This window comes from Danio rerio, chromosome 24 (genome assembly GCF_049306965.1).
Source record: "Danio rerio strain Tuebingen ecotype United States chromosome 24, GRCz12tu, whole genome shotgun sequence".
NCBI lineage: Eukaryota > Metazoa > Chordata > Actinopteri > Cypriniformes > Danionidae > Danio > Danio rerio.
Genome location: NC_133199.1, coordinates 42,261,425 through 42,280,388, shown reverse-complemented (window position 1 = coordinate 42,280,388; position 18,964 = coordinate 42,261,425). Strand labels below are relative to the sequence as shown.

The 18,964-nt window shown below is 36.9% G+C and overlaps 1 protein-coding gene across 2 annotated transcripts in view; it reads left to right on the top strand.

The window, feature by feature from the left end:
- The window catches only part of slc17a7b (solute carrier family 17 member 7b), a 42,173-nt gene that overhangs the window by 6,585 nt on the left and 16,624 nt on the right, over positions 1 to 18,964 (top strand). For both annotated transcript variants that reach the window (XR_012399556.1, XM_009297642.5), the window contains exons 2-4: positions 13,676 to 13,928; positions 16,036 to 16,154; positions 16,239 to 16,353. Coding sequence is in view for 1 of the 2 variants with exons in the window: in XM_009297642.5 (XP_009295917.2) it covers positions 13,676 to 13,928; positions 16,036 to 16,154; positions 16,239 to 16,353 (487 nt within the window). In the remaining variant the exon portion in view is untranslated. The remainder of the gene's footprint in view (positions 1 to 13,675; positions 13,929 to 16,035; positions 16,155 to 16,238; positions 16,354 to 18,964) is intronic.

Below are 18,964 nucleotides of genomic sequence, written 5' to 3'. Positions count from 1 at the left end.
GTTTGGTGACCAATGGTTTAAAACAAGTAAAGTCAATATTTATATTTGGTTATCTCTTTAAGTCAAGTTCAGGATTTTGTTTTGCGCATATATAGGGTTAGTGATGGGGAAAACTCAGATATTGCCATATTTTATTTTTCTGTGATTAAATATTTGCAAAATAAATTCAGTTTGACTAGATCAGGGGTGTCTTAACTCGGTCCTGGAGGGTAGGTGTCCTTCATATTTTAGTTCCAACCCCAATCAGACACACCTGAATAAGCTAATTAAGCTTTTTCTAGTTATACAATAACGTCCAGGCAGGTGTGTTTAAGGACGTTGGAGACAAACTATGCAGGACACTGGCCCTCAAGTTTGGGCACCCCTGGACGAGATGGTTTGATTAGCACTATATGATGTTTTTCTATGGAGTCTAACAGTATTTACACTGTATTTTGACAGGATTTTTCTACTTTTGCTCTAGTCCAAACACCTAAAATTTCTTAGATCGAGTAAGAAATGTAGTTTTGTGTTCCACTTCAAGCTCTTTTTGTTGGTGTAAGTAAAATAATTGTGTTTTTTCTTTAAAATGCTGATATTTGGACTAGAAACAAGACAAAAAAAAAGTTTTTTTTGGGCATAGATTGTATAAAGTTCGTATAAATACAGTAACTTAATGCAATTCTGTAGCTCCTGGTCAGCTATATTTCATCATATTGCAATGTAACTGTTGTGAATGCGCACATTGCGATATTAATGCTGAAACCTTATATTGTGCTGCCCTAGTTAGTAATAAGTTTTTAAAAAGGAGTATTAAAGTCAATTATGTGCAGAGGCGTAGTGGAAATTTTTAAAAGTGGAATGAGATCTAAAATGTAACGTTCATTTTATTGTTAATCACCTGTTTCTAAATGGTCTGTCTCTAAAAGTGAGGAGGACGGATCCACCCCGGTTGCTATGCCCCTGATTATGTGTGTGTTTGTGCTGGGATCATGAGTGTTGTGGGATAAATGTTTAAAATAAGTTAATAGCAAGTCAATATTCATTTTTTGGGTGAACTATAAGTCATATTTCAGGATATTTTGTGCTCATATGTAGGGCTGAACCAAGCAGCAACCTCCCGCTCTCTCTCAGGAAGCCAATACGGAAGTAACTAAAACTGTAATTCATCCGAAATTCCGCTAGTCCTGGCCGCTCCTGGCTCCAAAACAGAGCAAATTTCAATTGAGCCCACTGTTAGAATGGCCAACTTTACCGCAGAAAAAAAGGTGTTTACAGCCTGCTACATAAAACGATTTTGGTTAATACAGCTAATATTACCCTTCATGACAACTGTGAGGGGGGTGAATTTTTTTAGAACTCATCCGTTTCCTTTATATTAAGTTATATTAAGTTTGCATAATTAAGGGCGTGGCCACTTGAGTGACAGCCAGGTCTCGCTGGTCGCCGTCACGTCACCTCAGCTGAATCCTGCAGATTAGCCACTGAACTCGGCATATTTATCGTATTTCTGTGTTGTTTTCTGAGGCTTTACACAGTCAACTGCCTTTTGGACTTGTTTCCTACAATTATTGGATGGCATGGCATGCTGAGTGCACTTAATTGTGCTCACAAACCATTCACGTGGCCTCCGTTTCCCATGTGAGTAAAGTTATATACTTATATACCATCTCTATACATGTATTTGTTTTATTTAAGATCATTTATCGTTTAAATTTATATTTAAAGCTGTAATGCACTTCAGAATCTGACAAATTGATTAGCTGTAGGCTCTAGAACAGTCATCTGAAGCGTTGTCATACAGTGTTATGCTGGATTTCATCAATAGTCTTACATTAACTAACACAGACTATATCTGAAGTGTTTGAAAGTAATTCGCGTTTTCCTCCTGTTGAAAAACGTCATAAGAACAATGTTTAGTGGCTCAAAACACTTTATTGATATAGTGTACAACCAAGCACAAGTGGTCAGAATACAAACGAGTCACAGGTGATAAAGTATTAAGCGTTCTCCCAAAGCAAAGTGTGTTTGAACCAGGTCCAAGCTAAATGCCAGCAGGTGTCTGTAGCTCCACTCACTCTCCGCCTCTTTGCCCTTGTTTTTTTTTATTTTTATTTATTTTATTATTATTTTTTTTTATTGAAAATACAAAATCCAAATACAACAAAATGGGATTCAACTTTACAACTTGTGTGTCATATATGGAAGGCTCAACACAAAATAATATACAAAGATACAAATGTAATATACAAAAAACATTCAAGTTAAATAAATCCAAGAGTGAAAGGAAAACGCAAAAATTAAATAAATAAATAAAAATTAAGTAAAACATATATGTCATCTATGGCAAGTTATATGCTACAAATAAATTGAACATTTTTAAGGCAATTTTTGTTTTCATTTTAACCAGGGCATCTGAAAATATTTTAAGTTCTTTTTTAAATACAATAAGTAATGGAGGAGTTTTGAAATATCTACATTTATGAATAAAATATTTGGCTAACACAATTATCATATTTATCAAATCATGCAAAGTAGAGCAATCTTTAGTAATTCCATATAGTATATTTTGTAATGTAAAAGTCAAACCTTCAGCATCCACGTTTTTTACTATCAACCAGTCTTGTACTTTTTTCCAAAATGATTGAACGGCGCTGCAAGAGAAAAATATGTGTTCTGTGTCTTCACTAAAGTGTTTACATAAATGGCATGGTGAGTTTTCTAAGTTAAATTTTAGGTGTAAGAATCTATTAGAAGGGTATATATCATTTAATATTTTAAATTGTACTTCTTTTGCCTTGGGGAGAATTGGAAATTTAAGATATGTTGTTCTAAAATATTTAACAGTATTTTTATCCACTGAATGAAATAACCTATTTCTTAATACTTGATAAGGGAAACAAGATTGGATAATAATTTGTCTTAAATGTTTATTAGTGCAAAGTTTATTATCAAATTCAATCTCACCAGTATATAATAAGGGAAGAACTGGAGTAATTTTCGAATAGGGTAGGTAACTTTTCATTAACATTTTTATACCTGAGGGTATAGCATTAATAACAGTGAAAAATTGCATTGGATGACAAGCAAATCCGTGTCTTAGAGTGAAAGTATTGTAATCTAGAATATTGCCCCTTCCATCCATTAAGTCTGTTACTGACTAAATATTTTTATTTAACCATTCTTCATAAAAAATGGATTTGTTCCTGTGTAGAATATACTTGTTATTCCAAATAGGGGTATTGTGAGGTGTAAAATTGTGTGTGTGCGCTAGTTTCCAAGACAGCAAGACTTGTTGGTGGAATGCTGAAAGCTTCACTGGGAACAGTGTACCAGAAACTCTCAGTATTACTCAAAAACCTTTGAAGCCATTTCAGTTTTACCTCTTTGCCCTTGTTTGGTATCCCGCCGTGGGTGTGATGACGCGCGAACAAAATGGCGACGGTTGGCCGCGTTTTTTTTTTTTTTTTTTTTTTAGCAAGTTTTACGCAGCGGATGCCCTTCCAGCCGCAACCCATCTCTGGGAAACATCCACACACACATCCACACACACTACGGACAATTTAGCCTACCCAATTCACCTGTACCGCATGTCTTTGGACTGTGGAGGAAACCCATGCGAAGGCACTTGTGGCTTCTTTTGCGCTCTTTAGAAACCTATGGGTGACGTCACGGATACTACGTCCATATATTTTACAGTCTATGGGCTGAACGATATTGAAAAAATCTGATATCTTATTTTTCTGCTTTGAATATTTGCAATATGAAGACAGTTTGACTAGATGGCTTGAACAGTTCTATTTGATGGTATTCTATGAAGTCTAACAGTATTCAGGTACAGAAACTGAATAATCGCAGTGCAATAAAATGCTTTTCTTCCTTTGCTCTAGTCCAAAAATCTAAAACTTCTCAGAACAAATAAGAAACGTACAGTAGTTTTGTGTTCAACTTTAGAAGAAACAAACGAGCATTAAGCGTTGTTTTCACTTTGAAATGTAGATATTTAGACTAGATACAAGACAAAAACTCTAAGCGAAAACAACTTTGCATAAACCTGCATAAATACAGTAATTAAAAACCATTCTGTAGCTCCTGCTCAACTGTATTTGATCATATTGCGATGAGACTATTGCAGATGTGCAGATTGCAATATTGATGCTGAAAACATGCTCTAGATAGTGCTGTGCGTAAATCTCTAAAACTGAGAATTAAAGTCAATCATGTGTGTGTTTGTGCTGGGATCATGAGTGTTGTGGGGGTTTAAAACAAGTAAATAGCAAGTCAATGCTCATTTTTTGTGTAATTTATCTCTAAGTCAGATTTCAGGGTTCTTTTGCTCATCTATAGGGCTGCACAATATTGCAAAAATCTGATATCTTATTTTTCTGCTATGAATATTTGCAATATGAAGAAGGTTTGACTAGATGCTCTGAACAGTTTTCTATGGAGTCTAACAGTATTCAGGTACAGACACTGAATAACCACAGTGCAATAAAATGCTTTTCTTCCTTTGCTCAAGTCTAAATATCTAAAAATTCTCAGATCATATAAGAAATTTGTGTTGAACATTTTTTGTTGTGGCATTAATTGTATAAAATCCATATAAATACAGTAATTAAATGCAATTCTGTAGCTCCTGCTCAACTATATTTCATCATATTGCTCTGTGACTATTGCAGATGTGCACGTTGTGATATCGATGCTGAAACCAAATATTGTGCAGCCCTATTCAGTCCTGTAGCCAGCCAGCTGAGAGGGTGCATGCTTCTTTTTTTCTCAAAAAGTGGACCGTTTTGCAGTTATTCATTCCTTCATACATTTTCCTTTAACTTATTCCCTTATTTATCAGGGGTCGACACAGCGGAATGAACCACCAACTTATCCAGCTTATGTTTTACATATAGTGGATGCCCTTCCAGATGCAACCCAGTACTGGGAAACACCCATACACTCACAATTTTTAATTGTTTGTGTATATATATATGTTGTACAGTGACCTTGGATTTTGTGCTTTAAATAAAAGTTTTTTTTATTATTATTACATGCACACACGTGCACTATTGACCTTATTCTCTGCAGACGAGCGGGCGCTGCCATTTGACTCTTTTTGGCACGAGACTTCCGGTCTCATTCACTTCCATTCATTTTTAGACATTAAAAACTGCTCGTTACGCTGTTTGATGTTGTAAACTGATATTTCCTTGTTATATTATTCTACTTGGTCTGTATAGTCATGCAAACTTTTGTTTGTAGAGCAAGTAGTTTGACCGTTTTTTGCCGTTTATTATTCCTTGTCATTTCTCCCATAGGCGACTGAAACGGAAATTCTAAGACAATCGCGAAAACAGGCGCACTCCCGCCTTTTAGAATAAGGTCAATACGGCCAATTTAGTTTACTCAATTCCCTTATAGCGCATGTGTTTGGGCTCTGGGGGAAACCCACGCCAACACAGGGAGAACATGCAAACTCCTAAAACATAACATTAATAATAATGTAGAGCTTATTGATTTTTGTAGCCTCTCCTGTAAAAAGTACATTTAAAAAATCATGGATAACAACAATAACTTAATTAGTATTACAATTTTGTCTTATTTTTCTTCAAGAATAAAGTCCGACATTTAGAATAAAAGTTGTAAAATGTTGTCTCTATTTACCAACAATACAGTGGGTCAGTAGTGAAAGATGAACTTTCACAATTTATGATGGACGACACGGTGGCTCAGTGGTTAGCACTGTGGCCTCACAGCAAGAAGGTCGCTGGTTCGAGTCCTGGCTGGATCAGCTGGCTATTTTAGTGTGGAGTTTGCATGTTCTCTCCGTGTTGGCGTGGGTTTCCTCCGAGTGCTCCGGTTTCCCCCACAGTCCAAACACATGCGCTATAGAGGAATTGAATAAATTAAATTGGCTGTAGTGTGTATGTATGAATGTGGGAGTGTATGGGTGTTTCCCAGTACTGGGTTGCAGTTGGAAGTGAATCCGCTGTGTGAAATATGCTGGATAAGTTGCAGGTTCATTCTGCTGTGGCAACCCGTGATGAGTAAAGGCACTAAGCTGAAGGAAAATGAATGAATGATGTCTTAGCAGTCAAAATAGGACAAATGAGCTCAGGTGTGAGACAAGTTCTGGACGTTTGTGTGTGAGGGTGGGTCTTTTGAACCACCCGAACCTCGACTGGCTACAGGCCTGTAATTAGCAATGCTTGAATCTCTAAAACAGAATTAAAGTCAGTCATGTGCGTGTTTGTGCTGGGATAGTGAGTGCTGTGTGGTAAAACTGTGCTCTGCTCAGTTTATGAATGTTTTATGTAATTCTGTCGTGACATTTGAGTTCCAGTTAAAGGAATCTGCAGCTCTCACAGAGTGTTACAGTGTGTTCAATCTGGATTCAGTGTGACACGTTGGTTCATTATGAATGTGAACTGCATGGAAGACTTTTCACTTTCATGAGCACTTTTGAACATGAACAACCTGTTATTAAAAAGCGGAAGTAATATAAGTCTACAAAGAACATGCTGTTATTTTGGATTAATACAGTGTGTCTTGATAAAGTTAATACAGTCCCAGATAAGAATTGTTACAGATAATTCAATCATGTACAGCGCAGGAGATATAGTGTTGTCATGTTATGTTAGTGTCTTGTTCAAGTTAGATTTTTGCTGCTTGTTCAAACTACTTATTTAAAATGAGCTGAATCAACACAATTTTTGAGTTTTATTTGGGACAATTTATTTGTTTTATGATCGATCCACTTAAAAGTGTTTCAAATGAGCTGAATCAACACAATTCTTCTGTTTTTTGGGGGAAACTTAATTGTTTCATGTTCAATCCATGTAAATGTGTTTAAAATGAGCTGAAGCAACACAATTCTTCATTTTTTGGGGGGGAAACTTAATTGTTTTATGTTTAATCCACTTAAATGTGTTTAAAATGAGCTCAAGCAACACAATTCTTTAGTTTTTTGGGGGGAAAGCTTAATTGTTTTATGTTCAATCCACTTAAATGTGTTTAAAATGAGCTGAATCAACACAATTCTTCAGTTTTATTTGGGACAATTTAATTGTTTTATGATCGATCCACTTAAATGTGTTTAAAATGAGCTGAAGCAACACAATTCTTCAGTTTTTGTTGGGAGAAAGCTTAATTGTTTTATGTTTAATCCACTTAAATGTGTTTAAAATGAGCTGAATCAACACAGTTCTTCAGTTTTTGGGAGGAAAACTTAATTGTTTTATGATCGATCCACTTAAATGTGTTTAAAATGAGCTGAATCAACACAATTCTTCAGTTTTTGGGGGGATCAACTTAATTGTTTTATGTTCAATCCACTTAAATTTGTAAAACATTTAAGTTAATTTGATATGTGTCGAAACAGCATAAAGGAACCCAGCATTTTTACAGTGCAGAATCCCTTTGCAGAAATAAAAGCTGATGTATAATTACTGTCATGCTGTGAGAGTTTAGAGCAATAAATGAATGATTGCGAATTCATTATTAATGCACGCTGCCAAAAATATTTAGGCCTATTTTAGGATTGCATATCAAATTTACATGCATTTGGCTCTTGCAGATTAAACTTAAACTAATAAAATAAATGCTGCTGATGCTTTTTTTGTCAGTAAAAAATAAAAAACAAATTAAAGCTAGCTCTCTGCAACTCTCACATGGTCGCCCACTGAAGCTAAGCAGGGCTGCGCACGGTCAGTACCTGGATGGGAGACCACATGGGAAAGCTGCCGGAAGTGGTGTTATTGAGGCCAGCAGGGGGCGCCCCAACCTGCGGTCTGTGTGGGTCCTAATGCCCCAGTATATTGACGGGGCACACTGGTGGTGGATGAGGATATTCCCCCCCTCCCCACCCCCTTGTGTAAAGCGCTAAATAAATAAATGTAAGGAATTATTATTATTAAAATTATTATTTTATTCTATAAAATAAATGCATTTAATAATTAATAAAATAATATTAATTATTAAATGCATTTATTTTATTTTAGAATTGTTTAGAAACGGCTTAATAAAACTAATTTTAAAATCGTACCCATTTCATTTATGTATGATTGACAAATATTCATAACAGCAAGTTTATTTATTTATTGGTTTGTAATAAGTAATTAAAGCAGGGTGAGTCAATTTTACATACAGTTATAATGCAGAAGCCCTAATGCTTTATAATATTTGTAAATATTTTGTTGACTTTTTATAACTATTAACTAGAACCATTTTCCATTGTAAATACTTATTAGATTTTTATTTGATAGTAATTATTATGTTATTACTATATTATTATAAAATTGTTTATATTATTATTATTATTATTCCTTTTTGGTGAGTGTGTTTGGAGCAGTTCAGAGTATATCTTTAGAGAATTGAATCATTTTATTTTTTAATTAATCTCCCACATAAGACACAACAAGAAAAATGTATATATAATGAATAAAGTTGGGGTAATATTTATTTAAAAATGAAATGAAACACACTAAAATGATTATTTATTTATCTATTTAATGTGTTTTTATGTATTTATTAATTTATTTATTTAACATCTATATTTATTTACTGATCATGTATATTTATTTATTTGTTTTTGTATTTTTGTTTGCTTATTTATATATTTATTTGTTTATTTATCATTTAATTCATTTTTCTTTTATTTATCATGGTTATCTATCCATCCATCTATCCATCTATTTGTCTATGCAGTTTTAACACATTGTAAAATGGTAACATGGGAAAATCTGTCAGATTTGGGCAAGGACGAATTGCCCAAATGAGTTAAACGTTTTGCTTTCATTTGATAATCTGTATGATAGTTATTCGAAAGACATGTTGTCATTATTATTGTCTTAAAGAGAAGCAACTGAGGTTAAATCAAAACACTACTCTTGTTTTGTGTTAAACCTGAGCACAGTTTTATCCTTTAATCTGTCCCCCAATTTCATTTGCTCCTCATTTAGTCTTATCACAGCCTCAGAGGAACTTTAAAGATCCTTAGTAGGATTCACAAAACATTAACTAACAGTACTTAATAGACTACTAATTAGCTGTTTAGTAATAGTAATGTTGCGTTCAGGTTTTGGGTAGGATTAGGGATGCACAATAATGTCATATTTTATAGCTATTAGTGAAGAGGTAATATCTTAGTAATAGGCAGGTAATAAGCCAGTAGTTAATAGCATGAATTGTGCATTAAAGTGTTACCGATCATTCATTCAACACAGATTTTCCTCAGGTTTGTCAGGGTTTTAGAGAAGCGTTTTGAACACTATATTCTTACTACAGATGTTGGCTTGTTGTGTAAGTCTAGCAATGATATCAAATCAGCATACAGATTTATAAAACTCTTTCCTAGTACTTGGTTGTGGCTGGAAGATCACACCCTGTGTAAAACATATGCTGGAATAGTTGGCGTTATATCTTCTATGATAAATAAGGGTCTAAACCGAAGGAAAATCAATGGTTTATAAGACTCTTAAGGCCTAAAGTGTTACCGATCATTCAACACAGATTTCCTCAGCTTTGTCAGGCTTTTGGAGAATGTTTGTAAACACTATATTCTTACTACAGATGTCAGTTGTGATGTTAGTCTAGCAGTGATTTTAAATCAACCTACTGATTTATAATACTCTTGTTTTTGTGTTAAATCTGAGCACAATTTTAGCCTTTAATCTGGGAGTATCTGAGATGCGACAGTCTCTTTATTTAGTCTTAATGCAGTCTCGAAGGAACATTACAGTCCATTAAATAAGCTGTGACCCTTTTTAGTTCTTATTGTGACGCAGTTTCTTGAGAAACGTAATATGTTGAGTGGCTTGTTTTTTCTACTACGAACTGATTGGATGTATAATGCAGGCATTTCATTCAGAAACAGGGGGGAAAGGGTTTGGGGGGAGTTATTACAATTTAACAGACTCCTCTTACCATGGGCATTGTTAGGGCTATTTTAGGGGGGCTGTAGCTGTTTTGGGATAAGCTCAAAAACTGTACACTAAATTATCGCCTCAGTCCCCTTTAAATTTGATAAGAAATCGGCGGCAGAATTCGGCTTCTCCCCGTATTTTGTTTTTCATTTGATCAGCAAGCCACTGCTGTGGACAGTGAGAGAACGAGGTGTGTGTTTATCGATAAATTGTTATAATATCGGCTTATTTGCAGTTATTTGATATAACCTTGTATCACCTGTATGTCACAGAGGAGCAGTCGGGTGTTCTCGGCGTTCACCTCATCAGCAGAGTTTCCTCCAGTGACAAATTGAACTCTTAACAAACATTTCGCTAATTTTATTTCAAAAGGAACTAACGATCTTAAACACTTTACAGTTTGTGCAGCATTAACTTAACCATACAGTCTTGCACAGAAAGGGTTAAACACGGTGACAGCAGCACTTAGAGAATGTACTCGTTTTAACTGTCACAGAGTCACTGACATCACAGAGACATGAAGGGTTGTCTAGTATTAAGTTCTAGTTATGTTGTCCGGTATTAACTAGTATTAACTTAATAAATTACTTCTTATTTATTATAATCATCACTCAGATCGTGAAATATGTGAATTAGTCTGTAAGTTTAGAAATTTATATTTATATGCGTGTCATTTAATTAGAAAAGTGGCAGTTTATTTATTTAATACATGGAAACAAAGGTGGGTTATTTGGGTTATTCAGAACTCAAATGGCTGTGCCTGTCTATGTAATATAGTGGAATATACAACCCCTTAAGCCTAATAAATATATATATATGTGGCGAGGCAGTGGCGCAGTAGGTAGTGCTGGCGCTTCACAGCAAGAAGATCGATGGTTCGAACCTTGGCTCAGTTGGCGTGTCTGTGTGGAGTTTGCATGTTCTCCCTGGGTTTCCTCCGGGTGCTCTGGTTTCCCCCACAGTCCAAAGACATGTGGTACAGGTGAATTTGGTAAGCTAAAATTGTCCGTAGTGTATGAGTGTTTGAGTGAATGTGTGTGTGGATGTTTCCCAGAGATGGGTTGCGGCTGGAAGGGCATCCGCTGCGTAAAAACTTGCTGGATAAGTTGGCGGTTCATTCCGCTGTGGCGACCCCGGATTAATAAAGGGACTAAGCCGACAAGAAAATGAATGAATATATATATATATATATATATATATATATATATATATATATATATATATATATATATATATATATATATATGTATATATATATATATATATGTATATATATATATATATATATATATATATATATATATATATATATATAACATTTATAACTGTATTACTATTAAATTACTACATTTATATGTAGTAATTTAATAGTAATACAGTTAAAAATGTTATATTTATTTATTTATTTAATTATATTTATAATATATTTATAATTATATATATATTCATTTTCTATATTTACCTTATAAGGAGCTGAGCCCCCTAAAATGAAAATCCTAAAATCGCCCCTGCCTCCTGCTCAACATTTCTGTTTTCTGTAATTGATAGTTTTCATTTAGCTGATCTGTAAAGATTTCTGTCAAACTCAGCACAAACCAGTCATGTATCTGTTTCAAGCTTTGAGTAATTGGATCACATATCAACAGAACAAAACAGATTTATAATTATAAACTGTTATTTATTTATGTTTTTCAGTCATTTAAAAGCGTCATGTCCTTATCAGATCTCCAATTTGGCGATGTTTACCTTTATCTTGTGGATATTCCTCAGTGATTTAGTCATTGGTTATTCATTCCTTTCTTCTATTTTGACTTTGCATTTGATTTATACTTGACCATTTATTTAATTGCATTTGACATTATAATAGAAACTTTATGAAAAGCACACAAATGCACTGACAGTTATAGGTAGCATGGATTTTTGGTCAATGATGCTATCATTCGCCACAAATCCATTAATTTTTACAACAACTACTAATTTTTTTGGCTTAAATAAGAGAACATTTTCAGCCCATAAGTTGGTGGTCAGTGTGAGATACTTATATTTTGCCCAGCACAGGCAAATATGCTGGAATAGTTGGTGGTTCATTCTGCAGTGGTGACCCCTGATAAATAAGGGACTAAGCCGAAGAAAAATAAATAAATCCACAGAACAAGACAGAGATATAATGAACACAGGCTCATTCTGAAAACAAAGTCCTGTGGACATTTCTGGAGACTATGGCAAATTATGTAGCCGGATGTACGTATGGCGGCGTTTAATTTTTTAAGCGACTGATATGGGACAGTGTGACGCTGTTCCTTTTGATGCTTACCAGCTGACCGCTGATCTCTGTTTGGCTTTCCCACCACAACCAGTTTGTCCAGTTAGCTCGTCATGTATATCGGTGGACTTGAGACGGAGAGAGGAGTTGACTGCGGGCTAGAGTCTGGGGAAGAGTGGTTCCAGAAATCAAGTAAGACCAAAACAGAATCCAAAAAATAAAATGAACGAGTGAATAACATGGTGAGAGTGTGATAAAATCCGAAAATGTGGTAAAAGTCAGACGAGGGCTTTTCTTTTTCTGGACGGCTTTTGTAAATCATCGGTTGGGTTTAGGGAAGTAAGTGGGTGGACAGGTCAATCTGTAAAATTGGTTGGGTTTATGGAAGGAGGAGGGTGGGTCAGTCGATTGGCTGGTCGCCCAGTCAATCATTCAGTCAGTCGGTCAGTCAGACAGACAGACAGTCGGTCGACAGTGGCCTCTGTTGTGTTTACGTGAGAACGTCACAGGCATAAACGGAGCTCGTAAGAGACATTTGAGACACAAAAAAGCACACGCAGCGGCCTCTTGCGGATTTGCAAAAACAAAAACGGCTAAAATACGTACCTCCCGGGACCAGATGTCTCCAGAAACAACCCTGGGACTACGTTTTCAGAATGTGCCTGGGTTAGATCACTTGCAATCCATATTTACTGCACCCGCAACTGTTTTTCAGTCATTTAAAACCCTCATGTCCTTATCAGAGCTTCAATTTGGCGATATTTACATTTATCTTGTGGATATTTCTCGGGGATTTAGTTGTTGGTGATGGTGGTACAGCACATAAGTGTCTGCTTTTTTTATTTGGTGTCGATTTTTTTCCTTAGATTAATATTTGCTAGTAGGTCAAATCTATTCGTTCACTTCTGCTATTTTGACTTTGCATCTTAATTTATACTTTAACTGCTCTTGACCTGCAAATTAGAATAGAAACTGTATAAAAAGCACACAAATGCTCTGACAGTTATAGGTAGCATGGATTGTTATGGGTCAATGATGCTATCATTCGGCACAAATCCATACATTTCTCCAACAGTTATTAATTTTTTGGCTAAAATAAGAGAAATAAGCCTTGAGTTGGTGGTCAGCAGGAGATAGTAATGTTTTGCCTGCCACCGCCAAGGGGGCGTTCCCCTAATAGTGTGATGACACATAAAAGCTCAATAGCGCTCTTAAAACTGACAGCTGGAGGGGCGTGGTTAAATATGTTAGCCACACCCAATACCTCAGACTGACAAACCGAAAACAAACAGGAAGATAATTTTCAGATATTCATTTTAGAAGTGCAAACTATTTCTTTCCTAATGTCACGCACAGATGAATTGTTCACTACAAAACCAGCAATGTGAACTAACAAAATCAGATTAGTTTTGATGTGTACTTAAACGTCATTGATTTTACACTGATTGTCCTGGGTTATGTTTGATTTGGATCTAAAGTGTGTGTGATGGTCAGAAACGCTGCTGTTGTTTTTGGACAGGGTTTTGGAGAAGCGTCAGGAGAATGGAGAGACCATCGAGTTGTCAGCAGAAGGCCGTCCGGAGCTGCAGGAGGAGAAGGAGCTGCCGGTGGTGGACTGCACATGTTTCGGTCTGCCGCGGCGCTACATCATCGCCATACTGTCAGGCCTGGGCTTCTGCATCTCCTTCGGGATCCGCTGTAATCTGGGAGTGGCCGTCGTCAGCATGGTCAACAACCACACCGTCTACAGAGATGGAAAACCCTACATTGTGGTAAGTAGAATTACGTGTGTGTGTGTGTGTGTGTGTGTGTTAAACTCCATATCCATCCACCAGGCACTGAAATATTTTATTTTGTTTCATTTGTAAGATAACATTTGGCTTGTGATGTTAGTCTAGCATTAGTTTTATTAACTCACTGATTTATAATCATGGAAGGTTGTCAAAGCTTTTGATCTAGAGAAGGCACTGATACTGATTTTAAGCAATAGGGGGCGCCGCTATAAATTTTGACTCATAGGTGGTACTGAGATAAATTAGTACTGACTGGAGGCACAAAGACAAATTTTCAAGACCTAAGACCTATAAAGTGACGTTGATTCAAACTTTGGCAAATCAGTGGTACTACGACATTTTTGTGACTAACAGGTGACACTGACCATAACCATAGTCAGCACTTATGGTCATGAGTTTTGGATCATGACCGAAAGGACAAGATCTCGGATACAAGCAGCCGAAATGAGTTTCCTTCGAAGGTTGGCAGGGCGCACTCTTATGGATAGGGTGAGGAGCTCTGACACCCGGGAGGAGCTTGGAGTAGAGTCGCTGCTCCTCCACAGCAAGAGAAGTCAGCTGAGGTGGCTCGGGTGTTTCGGATTCCTCCTCCTCGGATTCCTCCTGGACGCCTACCTAGGGAGGTGTTCCAGGGATGTCCCACCGGGAGGAGGCCTCGGGGAAGACCCAGGACACACTGGAGGAATCATGTCTCTCGGCTGGCCTGGGAATGCCTCGGGATCCCCCCGGAGGAGCTGGAGGAAGTTTCTGGGGAGAGCGAAGTCTGGGGTTCTCTCCTAAGACTGCTGCCCCCGCGACCCGGCCCCGGAAAAGCGACAGAAGATGAATAAATGAATGAAAAGGTGACACTGAAAGTCATTATAACCAATAGGTTAAGACTAATGCTGAGACTAAGGGCGTACTCACACTATGCTATCCGTACCATGCCCAGGCCCGTTTCCCGGATCGTTTGAGAAGAAAGAAAGAAAGAAAGAAAGAAGGAAAAGGAAGAAAGAAAGAAAGAAAGAAAGAGAGAGAGAAAGAAAGAAAGAAAGAAAGAAAGAGAGAAAGAAAGAAAGAAAGAAAGAAAGAAAGAAAGAGAGAGAGAAAGAAAGAAAGAAAGAAAGAGAGAGAGAAAGAAAGAAAGAAAGAAAGAGAGAGAGAGAGAAAGAAAGAAAGAAAGAAAGAGAGAGAGAGAGAAAGAAAGAAAGAAAGAAAGAAGAGGAAGGAAGGAAGGAAAAAAGAAAGAAAGAAAAGGAAGAAAGAAAGAAAGAAAGAAAGAAAGAAAGAAAGAAAAAAGGAAAGAAAGAGAAAAAAGAAAGAAAGAAAGAAAGAAGGAAAGAAAGAAAGAAGAGGAAGGAAGGAAAAAAAAGAAAGAAAGAAAGAAAAGGAAAGAAGAAAAAAGTAAGAAAGTAAGAAAAAAAGAAAGAAAAAAAAAGAAAGAAAGAAAGAAAGAAAGAAAGAAAGAAAGAAAGAAAGAAAGAAAGAAAGAAAATGAAAAAAGGAAGGAAGAAAGAAAGAAACCCTGTCAAGTGAGCGCTCTTTTGCCTGGTCTATATCCATCATTCGTAATCTCCATCAGTTGATCTTCTTGCACAGCCTTGGTGGATTCACCTGATTTGTTGACAAATGGGTTGTGGATCCATTCCTTGGCAGTTCCTTCACTGGGCCTTTTCCCCTTGGCAAAAAAAACTTTCCAAAGATGTCTGTTTCTTACTAATTTTGCTGCTTTTGGGTTAAATTTGGTCGCTAAAGTGACCGAGATGTAAGCGAGAGAATACGGTCATTTTTCAAAATAAAAGACTTTTCATAATAAAAGATCATTCAGACTCCATTTAATTAATGATTTATTGTGCAGCCTGCTACCAACTGATCCACGGACCGATGGTTGAGGACCACTAAGCTAGGGAATAAAATGAACTAAGGCAACATAATCATTCTCCTTATTGTCTACTGCTAAGAGTTTTATTAAATATGAGGCGACCCCCCACAAAGCTAGTTGATGCCCCCTGTGGGCTGGGACCCCCCTGTTGGGAACCGCTGGTATATAGTATTTTTGTTTGGTATGTTTTAGATAAAGTGCATGTTTTGTGTTTGTGTGTTTCAGAAAGCACAGTTCTCCTGGGATCCAGAGACTGTAGGAATGATTCATGGCTCGTTTTTTTGGGGATATATCGTCACTCAGATTCCAGGAGGGTTTATCTGTCAGAAATTTGCTGCCAACAGGTCAGTCAGTCATCCGGTCACTGAATGAAGATGTTTAAAAGAGTTAAACGCTCTTAATGCAGTGAATGTGTCTGTGTTTTTCAGGGTTTTTGGCTTTGCGGTGGTGTCCACGTCTATCCTGAATATGATGATTCCCACTGCGGCACGAATGCACTTCGGCTGTGTGATCCTAGTGAGGATATTACAGGGGCTCGTTGAGGTAAACAAAGAGAAAGAAATGCATTTGATCAAAAGTAAACTTGATTTCTGTCAAGATCCCGATCATCAAATATATATATATAGATATTTAAAAATGTCAAAGAGATGACAGTTGTAATAGATGCTCTATGTCCCTGTCGGACCATACACACACATTTTACAACTGCCCTAAATTGATCTGGTCCTCTTTAATTGACATACTGTTAAGTGCTCTTAATATTTCTGTAAAACCCTGCCCAATAATTGCAATTTTTGGTTTACCCCCTACTGACGGGTTATGTATTAAAGGGCCATGAAATCCCCTCGTTTCAGCAGGGTGTTTTCACACCTCTACTTTGGAAAAAGCCAGAAAAGTGGGTGTGTTCAGCTCTGTTTAGGGGGGAGTGTCGGAGGAACAAAAGAGGGAGGGTGTGGGAGTGTCTATTTGGGCACGCTCTGAGTTTCAGAGTCAAAACACACACACACACACACAGGGGAGAAAGTGACTGTGTTTACATGGACATCTTTAGTGGAATTATTTGCCAAATGATTAAATGGTGGATTTTAACTGCAGTTTGGCTCTTTCATTTAGGGAATTCATTCATGCCCCTCGCAACAAACGAGATATTTGATTCGAGGAACTGCTCTAAGTGTGTATTTTTCATGCAATGTTTGATACCGCACAGCGAATGAGAGAAAAAACCCTCAGCATTTCCCGGAAACTTAGATGCACACGGCAGGTAGTGTCAGAAAGCCGCGTGTGTTATTCCAATCACAAAATGCGGTTAAAATCCTACACAAGGTTAAAGTTTGGTTGTGGTGCTAACATGTTTACACTCGGTGTAATAGTTCGTTCGGTACGAACAAACTGAATAAACAAAGAGCACTGGTCGCTCACTTACCAAATCTGTAGAGACAGGACAATCATCAGCAACTAGAGCCGCGTCTTTATTAAGAGGAGACTACAAGCGAATCCGGATTTCAGCGTTTGCAGATGAGAACAGCTCTCAGGTAAACAATGTTCCTCCTTAGACACGTAAGTTATTGTTGTCGAGCGTCGCGTACACTGTTAATCCACACGTGAGTCCAGCTGAGCTCTCACAGAGAGAAAATGAAAACGAAACTTAACGGCAGCAAACTATAAAAGCAACACTTCACGCTTGTTTTGCCAACACAACGTGGCGTCTCTGTCGTGAAAACACGGTGACACTAATGAATATTAATGAAGTTGCACAATAGAGCGCGCTGATTGGTTTGAACCAAGCCTTACTCATGCATTAATGCAGCACACTCTGAGACGTATTAAAGCACACTCTGGCACAGACGCCCAGTCTGCACGCTGGAATACACGCTATAATGTCATGACCGTGACGCAGCTTCAAAAAAAAAAAAACGGAAGTACGAATTTGCTTGAAATAACGCAAAAACAACCAATTTACACTTTTTAGTGAAATATAGGTGTCCTAATAGTGTTTTTAGCAGTGTGGGACACATATACGACTGTCAACAGCTCAAAAAATATGTTTTGGTGACACCCTTTAAGTGACATATTAATCGATTTTGCCTCATTGTAAGCCAGAAGGCAAATATTGCTAAATTGGAAATCCTTGTGTACTCCTGCAAATCTGTCCAGGTTGAAGGAACTAATGTCTTTTTTACATTTGAGAAACAAATAAACACTCCATTGGGGGCTCACAGCAAGACGGTCGCTGATTCAAGCCCTAGCTGGGTGAATTGTCATTTCTGTGTGGAGTTTGCATGTTCTCCCCGTGTTGGGGTGGGTTTCCTCCAGGTGCTCCGGTTTCCCCCACAGTCCAAACACATGCATTATAGGGGAATTGGGTACGCTAAACTGTCCATAGTGTATGTGTATATGTCCTGGTCCTTCAGATTGGGTGTTGAGCATTGAACTAACAACTCGCCTTATAAAAACTAGATGTTACGAAACACCAGTATGGTGCAGCTAAATATCAACTTCAATATAAATGACCCTGGTGATTAGCAAGGGAATAAAAAGTTTATTTTCTAAAATGTGGAGCTCTGTGATTGCTTTTGTTGAGACCTTATCTTCTTCGTAGATGTAACCCAACCCTATCCCCCAGGTCTCCCCCCCCCCCTTTTTTCCCCTTCTAAGTATTTAGCATGATTTTATATTTTATTTATTTACTTATTTATTTTTATGAATTAATTTTGTTTATTTCTTAATTTATCTTTTGTGGGGTCGATTTGGGCTAGGCTAAAGATTTGGTCATTTACATAACTGTATTTCTTCATTACTCTCTGTTCAAAGCCAGCAGATCATACTATGCAGTTTGCATGTCATGTACCTGCTCTTATTCAAGTTTCAGCTTAATAAAGTTTTATAGAAAGTCAAAAGTCATTTGAAAGTAACTTTCTTCAGAACGGGACATTCTTTTGAAACTAATGTCCTTAGAAATGTAACACTCATCTGAAAGTAACATTCTTCAACAATAGAATGTTTTCCAAAGCAACAATTTTACAAACACAGCATTCTTTTGAAAGTGATTTTCTTATAAAGAGCATTTAATATTTAAAGGGCCCCTATGATGAAAATCCTCTTTTGGAAGCTCTCTGGACAGAACTGTGTGTAGGTATAGTGTGTCCACTGTCAT